At 37.5% G+C, this 8,157-nt stretch overlaps 1 protein-coding gene across 1 annotated transcript; it reads left to right on the plus strand.

The window, feature by feature from the left end:
• endou2 (endonuclease, polyU-specific 2) lies at nt 1-8,157 on the plus strand. The gene is made up of 6 exons (XM_051878230.1): nt 1-155; nt 922-1,027; nt 3,493-3,614; nt 3,831-3,943; nt 4,904-5,057; nt 7,906-8,157. The coding sequence occupies exons 1-6, from the start codon at nt 54-56 to the stop codon at nt 8,155-8,157; spliced, it is 849 nt and encodes a 282-aa protein (XP_051734190.1). The 5' UTR covers nt 1-53.

The following is an 8,157-nucleotide window of genomic DNA, read 5'->3' on the forward strand; positions in this document are numbered from 1 at the left end:
AGTATATTTTAACACCTGTAGTGATTCCTTAGGAATTAAAAAAGAAAAAAAAAATGATTGAAGGTGATCGAGAACTTTCAGCTATGATCCAGGAGCTCTGGGACAGTGACATCAACCGGCTGAGACCTGGGATAGATTATCGCATATCCCTACAGGTAATTCTGAAATCTTTCCTGTGTGAAGTTTACAAGTTCACTAGAAATAAGAAAAAATATATATGGGTAATATTTGACATCTGCTTTCTGTTGCATCCTTTACAATTTACACTAATAAAGTGAAATGCATTTTCTATTTTATGTTTGTTGACATAAGGTCATAAGGTCAGAGGGAGCCAATGCTCCTATTTAACACATACAAACTGAGATGAGCATTGTATTTAGTGCTGTGTTTAGAAAACCATTCACTGTGACACTTTTGGGCATGACTGCAAAACATAAACTTGAATGCTTAGGATTGTGGTAACACTTTATTTTAGGGTCTTTTAACTAGTTGCTTATTAGCATGCATATTACTAGAATATTAGATGCTTATTAGTAATTAATAAGAACATATTAATGCCTTATTCTGCATGACCTTATTCTACATTCTTAATCCTACCCAATACCTAAACTTAACAACTACCTTACTAACTATTAATAAGCAGTAAATTAGGAGTTTATTGAGGGAAAAGTCATAGTTAATAGTTTATATGTGTTCCCTATACTAAAGTGTTACCAGGATTGTTAATGATATAGTGTTTGTTATATGATTTATTCAGAGTTTACACACTAACCAGCTGAAGCATTCCTGTCTTCACATAATAACAATAATAATTTAAGTTTACCCAGTGATTAATTCCCTGTCTAAAGTTATGGCAGCCATGCATGAAAAAAAAAGTGAAAATGCTTTTGGAAGTTCCTCAAACTTTGCTTTATCTCACAGGGCAAAGCAGGTGATCTGACAGGTTGTGACGATTGCAATGATGGAGCAGGGTTGCCTTTGTTCACTTTTGTTGACGAAAACATTTTCAAAAAGGAGACTTTCTTGGGTAGGAATTCAGCTAATATGTATGATTTTGTTTATTTAAAGTGTGATGGAAATGTTTTATGTAGTGGCCTCAGAAGGGTATTTCAACATGGAATGTGCAGATTAGGGATGCTCAGATCAAAGACCATGTATATCTATATACATCACATGATCTAGACTTTCCCAAAAAGTGCATAACACAGTAGAACTTATTAGCTTAGATCATTACAAACCAATCACCAGGTCAGTGTAACCAATCAAAGTGGAGAAGACTTGAGTAACATTGGTTTTTTTCTCAACTGTAAGATATAAAAGTGCATGTATCTTTCTGTTCAGAGAGTCTCTCTTGATTGTACTGACCAGTGAGCTCCCAGCCATGAATAAACTTGGAGTTGTGTCTGGTATATGCTGCACAGTTGAGGAATAGAAGTACTAAAGATTCTTAGACAGGGGTGTCCAAACTCGGCTCTGGAGGGCCACTGTCCTGGAGAGTTTAGCTCCAACTTGCCTCAACAAACCTGTCTGGAAGTTTCTAGTATGCCTAAGACCTTGATTAGCTGGTTCAGCTGTGTTTAATTGAGGTTGGAGCTAAACTTTGCAGGACAGTGGCCCTCCAGGAGCAGGAATGGACACCCCTGTTCTAAGAGGACCATAGCAGGGACAGCAATAGTGTTGGAAGACTTTAGACCCGCAATCGGGGTGAGGCTCTAATACTCAACAGTTAGTGTTAATGATCCTGTGTCGGACCAGCGTACACCTGAGAAGGGTGGTGAACATGTATAGATGCTAAAGACCTGGTGCTCACGTGTGGTTTGAGGTAGTGATAGTAGCTTCTTGACGGGACGCTGTCACCATCCTTCGGAAGGGTATTACCTTTAAGTGTTTGATTGTATTATATGTATTTGGGAAGGGAATTTCCCCGAAATACTGTAGTATTATATTATATTGACAACTGGAGATTGTCCGATTTGTCCGTTGTGGAGAAGTCAGATTGGTTTTGTATTAAGTAGGATGTATTCGTTTTGAGACTTCCTATGACAAAAGATACACTGTGGAAGACTTTACCTTTAAACTTTTTAGAAAACAAAACCTAAAATTTTTTGAAAAAATTACATAGAAATTATGGATTTAAAATCTTGTTCTTGCTCCATACATAAATATGCAGCAAGTTTAGGTGACAAAACAAACTCATCCTATTAATTTTTAAGGAGAGCTTGAGACAGTGACCTCTGGTGAATAGATGTGAACGTGTCCAGGCTGTCCTTGAGAAATCTGTGAAGCTGAAATATAAAATACTAATATGAAAGAAGATGGTAGTGAAGGTGGAAACTGAGCTTTTTGAAAAGTTTGACTCAACTGAACCAATTGCTTTGCAAAATGATTCACTGTTTCGAAGCACTCGAAACACCACACGCTGATGGCACCTGCTGATCATTAAACATTAAAGGATTAGTTCACTTTGAAATGAAAATTACCCCATGATTTACTCACCCTCAAACCATCCTAGGTGTACATGACTTTCTTCTTTCAGATGAATACAATTGGAGTTATATTAATCTCTGTGTACACTACAAAAATGTGACTTTGTGAAAACGGTGACTCAGCTGAATGACGTTCAGTCTATAGGCATTTGGTGTTTCTTTACAAAGTGATATAACCAGCATCGTTTTCGTGGATCCGTGTGAGCAGGAATCATTTTGACAGCGTTGTCACCTGTACATGTAAAATGCAAAGGTAAAACATTTCAGTTTTTTAGCACATCATTGTCGTGTAAACGTACCCTAAGATTTCCCCCTAGTGGCGAATCATGGGCAAGCCAGTATCTCAAATCATCAGATTACTCCACACAGAAGAAAACATAAATAAAAGTAATAACCTCCCTCTGTACGTCATTTCTACCAGATGTCAATCATGAGACCAGAGTTCCATAGTGTACCATAGTGTTAAGGGCAAGAACTAATATAAAAAATAGAAGTATATCTGTTAAAGGGTAAATACAATCTGTCACATTGTAAATACAAGAAAATGTTTAAAAACAAGGTGATAAATAATTATATAATTTAATATGAAATAACTGTGTATGTAATATTTAAACTATTGTATTATTATTTGAAATGTGTATTTTTGAAATTATCTATGTATATTTTTGGAAAATGTCTTGTGTTATCTTGTAGTAATCAAGTCCAGGGGAAAAAAGTGATGTTCATCTGATATATATGTATAAAGGTTAGGCATAATAAGCAGTGGCTTCAGCCTACACCTTTTTCGGTTATTATGTATATTTTTATTTCTTATGAAAAATTGACTGCAAGGACTGAAATAAATTTTTGTTGTTGTTGTTGTACCTTCAGTAACAAAAGAAATGTAAGAAGACTCTATCATCATGTTTGATTGTTTGTTTAGTTTTTTTTTTTTTTTCTTTCTATAAAAGGCAACGCAAACTTGACAAACAGAAAGAGCAACTTATTGAATATTGTGTCATTTTAGCTTTCATCTCACTTCTGGACAACTATGAAAGTGATACTGGTGAACCAGAGATTGTCACACCAGAGGAAGAACTGGAGAATCACAAGTTCCTGGATTCAATCTTGAAGACCCCCACTATGAAGGTAATAAATAGGTCATGGAAGTTATTCATTACTTGTGATCAGGAATAATTCAGCTGTATTCTGTTTTCAAAATATGTAAAATAATGTTTATTTCTTGTGAAGTACCATGCACAGAGGTAAAGCTAAAATAAGAAATGAGTTTATTATATCTTACAGTTTCCATAAGATGGTGTACTGAATAGTAATTTGCAACAATTGTATATTTTCTAATATTAGATTGCCCACAAATATCTCGTGGAGAAGCATCTCTCTCCAGAGGATACCGCAGGCTTCAAGCAGCAGCTCTATCACATTTGGTTTGAGCTGTATGCCAGGAGAGGATCCAGTAAGTAAGTATAGAGGATTCAAAACAGCTTGCCGGAGGTTATCTGGGGCCAGATTCACAAAAATATTCTTAAGAAAGTTAAATTTGTTAAAGGGATTGTTCACAAACAACTTGGAGATTATCCTAACTTTAAGACATTATTTAAGATTATTCCTTTCAGGAATGTTCATTCTTAAAGGGATAGTTCACCCAAAAATTCTGTCATCATTTACTCACCCTCAAGTTGTTACAAACCTGTATGAGTTTATTTCTTCTGCTGAACACAAAAAAGACATACTGAAAAATATGGGTAACCAAACAGTTGATGGGCCCCTTTGACTTCCATGGTTCAAAATATCTTCTTTTGCATTCAGCAGAAGGAAATACATACAAGTTTGGAACAACTTGAGGGTGAGAAAATGATGACAGAATTATCATTTTTGGGTGAACTATCCCTTTACATTTTGTCTTAAAGGGATACTCCATAAAATAAAATTCTAACATCATTTACTAACCCTCATGCCGTCCCAGATCTATATGACTTTCTTTCTTGGGTAGAACACAAATTAAGAGTTTTAGAAAAATAATCCATCTCTTTGAGTCCATATAATGCAAGTGAATGGGTGCCCAAAAGTTGATGCTTCAAAAACCATTAAAAAAGAACACAACAATAACCTATATAACCCAAGAATCAAGTCCCACCCGTTTCACTCACAGTGTGGAAGAAAAGATCTTTTGCTATTTCTGATACATCACAACTTTTAAGATGAATTTTATTCTTAAGAATGTTTAATGAATTCGGTCCCTGTTCACACAGACAGAAAACTTCCAAAATACTCTCTAAAATATGTATGCTAAAAGAAGAACGTCCCCAGCTTGATAATAATATTGAGTAAAATTATTTATATCACAGGCTGATATTCATTTATGTAACTTAATATCATTTTTAAAGGTTATGTTTTGATTGTTTCTCTCTCCACACAAGACCGGACTCTTCTGGTTTTGAACATGTCTTTGTAGGAGAGACGAGAGGAGGCCATACTGTCATTGGTTTTCATAACTGGATTCAGTTGTACTTACAAGAGAAACTAGGACACATTGACTACAAAGGATATAGTGTGAATGCCAACTCACCACAGGTATGTTTGTGATATCACCGGAATTTACAAGCACCACTTAGATTCATTTAGTTTATTCTTTTCTAGTTATAACAGATAAATTTAATTGATAAGGTGTTTATAATTTTGTAATAAATTAATTATGTTGTAATAACTTAGTTTTAAAGGAAACCCCACAATAAAGAAACTTCTGCCATTATTTACTCACCTCCATGTCGTTTCGAAGTCATATGATTTTCTTTTGTGTAACAAAAAAGAAGATACAATAACCTTCATAGAGTAATAATCAATGGTTTCCAAAAGTTCTCGAATCTGGTCCTCGAGATCCACTTTCCTGCAGAGTTTTGCTCCAACCCTAATCAACCATATCTGAACAAGTTAATCAAGATTTTCAGGATTAGAAAGTTATAGGCAGGTGAGTTTGATCAGGGTTGGAGCTAAACTCTGCAGGAAAGTGAATCTCGAGGGCCATAGTTGAGAGCTCCTGATCAAAGAGGCCTTACATCATGAAAGTCTGGACTCGGAGGAGACCGTGAGAGCTTAGGATGCCATTTGGGACAGGTCCTATGTATACTCATTGCTGAATCCAATATGGTGACACAGCAAAAACATCAAACCTCACTGGTGTCACACATAGGCAGAGGGTGAACCAACTCCAGAGTAAGGCTAAGGAGATGCGCTACCCCTTTAAAACATATTAATTAGATTTCCATGATATAGTTTCAAGTTATGTGTCACCACACAACCTACACATCTCAGCATAAACGCTCCAGATAAATGATTTGTTATTAAAGCGTCTACATTCAAAAAACCACTGTTAATTTTAAGCATACTGTATGTGGGATTTGGCACGACAGAGCGCTCCCTTTATAATCACTAAAAAGCTGTCAGTTCATTGTGATCTCACAAAGTTCTGTTTTATTCAATGAAGCTAACTGCACAATGAATCTCTTATTTACATAATGTCTTCACTCTGTTACAATGAGAAGATTTGCGAGTGTGCAGAACTCAGCCCTGAATAAAAACACAGATTCTAACTTAAACACCTCTGATTGGTCATTGTGTTCAAGAGATCAACAGATATGTCTGTGATGTACATTGCCCAAGTCTGCAAAAACACATTGTAAATAGAAACCTTTGACGCTCTCCAGAGTGCAAACACAGACATGCACTGATCCTAGACCAGCAGTTATGAGCAGCTTTTATCTCTAAAAGCAATTAGAAGCAGCAGCAGGCAGTGGTTTGAGTGAGAAAATGCCACGCTAATCTTAAGTATGTGGACAGGGTAAGGCCCCGCATTTTCTGCAGTGAAAGCCGCCTTTTTTAAATTGTTCTCTATTGGCAGTGAGCGTTTTGCACGCTGTTTATGCGCCCCAACGCCTCGCATTTTAGCCACCTGCTGCGCCTTGCGTTTTTGCAGGAGCACTCTGAGCGTCTGAAGTTGAAAAAAAAAAGCAACTCTGAGCAGTAAAGCGCCCATTGTCATTTGCGTTTTTTCCATTGTTCAATTAAATGAATGGAGAGGCGGGCCTTCCGTTGTGCTGACAAAGGTTTACAGTTGCTTGGACACTGCAATGATGGAGGAGAAACTTGTTGTGGCTGTCGCGGGTTACCCGGAGCTGTGGTGTGCCTCGCGTTTTCAGACCTGAAAAATGCGTTCTGTCTAAGGCTAACGGCCCGATATACTTCAAGCGAAATTGAAGAACAAACTGATGTGACGTCATTTCGAACACAATCAGGTCAAAATGAACTTCGTTTGGAGTTCGTTTTAGGAGTTTGAAACAGCTTGCCAAAGCAAACTTTCCGGAAAAGTTTTCCAGGACTAGTAAACACCTTTGTATTATCATTGGTCCGTGGTGATTACGTAATGGGTAGGTGTGGCTCTGAGGCTCGACTCTCTTTCACGAGGAAATCTTTTCCGGTTCATTTCTACTGTTCAGTCCGTCGAGGTCAGAAGTTCGCGAGTGAAAACATGAACATACTGGAGAGCTGCTTTATAGAAGACAGCTTTCAGCAGAGTGAGCGGCATCAGATGTTCCTTAACAGTATATCACTGGTCATGTATTTCGAAATTCGTTTTACGCAAGCACCAGTGAGGTTTGTTATTATTGATATGTCACCGTCATGAATATAGTTAAATCTTCTGCTTGACAAGTAAAAATATAATGTGTACACTGAAGTGGATGGGTTGTAGAATGAGGGGCACTTAGTCTCGTGGAACTTAAGCCGTGTTTCCACCGCAGTCCCTGCTCGCTAGGTAGTACTTTTTCTAAGTTCCGGAACTTTCGGGGGTGGGACTTGGGCGCTGGACATGCTGATTGGTTGAGTCCACGCAGAATTTTAATTCAACCACCATTTTTAAAAGTCTGTTGCGGGGCGTACAGTAAGAGTGGTTTGCTATTCGAATCAACAATGGAGTTTAAAAAATACGACCGATGGACAGACGAAGAGATTCAGGCTTTATTAACCTTATATGCGGAGGACGAAATCCAGCGGGAACTGGGAACTGGACTAATCTTCACCGTACTTTAGACTGCGATGGAAATGCAGACAGAAACAGGTCTGGGGGGAAAAAAGTCCCTGGGACTAATCATTCCCGTTAATTTGGTGGAAAAACAGCTTTAGTGTTCTACAGTAGATAGGTTAACATCAATTACAACACTTTTAAATTAAAATTATTACACAAGTTCAAACCACTTCTTCATTCAAGCTTGATATACTAACTGAAATCAGAAAACTTATCAACCAATGAATCAGTTTCTCTGTCTTTCTATTTGTCTGTCTAATCACATGAATCTCTTATTAATGCATAAATTCATCATTTCTTTTTCTTCTAATTTGCATATTTTACCTCCTGTCTCATTCCCAGCCGGATGAGAACAAACACATGTTGGCTCTCCAGTTCAGTTGGAAGAATGGCATTAAACCCAAAGGAAGCATCTTTGTTGGTGTGAGCCCGGAGTTTGAGTTCGCCCTGTACACACTGTGTTTTCTCACGTCCCCGAATGAGCGAGTGAAAGTGTCCTTTAACGTCTACGAGGTGGAGATAGTCTGTCACCACTACAACCAGAAGCACATAGGCACTACCTATCCTGTCCTTGTGAAATACCTGAATGTATAA

Source organism: Ctenopharyngodon idella, chromosome 21, assembly GCF_019924925.1.
Source record: "Ctenopharyngodon idella isolate HZGC_01 chromosome 21, HZGC01, whole genome shotgun sequence".
Classification (NCBI taxonomy): Eukaryota; Metazoa; Chordata; class Actinopteri; order Cypriniformes; family Xenocyprididae; genus Ctenopharyngodon; species Ctenopharyngodon idella.

What these genes read in the sequence shown, in the direction of transcription:
- endou2 (XM_051878230.1), top strand. Translation starts at nt 54, where the DNA reads ATGATTGAAGGTGATCGAGAACTTTCAGCTATGATCCAGGAGCTCTGG. An exon ending in CAAAAAGGAGACTTTCTTGG is followed by an intron (nt 1,028 to 3,492) that starts GTAGGAATTCAG and finishes GTGTCATTTTAG; the next exon opens with CTTTCATCTCACTTCTGGAC. An exon ending in TGAATGCCAACTCACCACAG is followed by an intron (nt 5,058 to 7,905) that starts GTATGTTTGTGA and finishes TCTCATTCCCAG; the next exon opens with CCGGATGAGAACAAACACAT.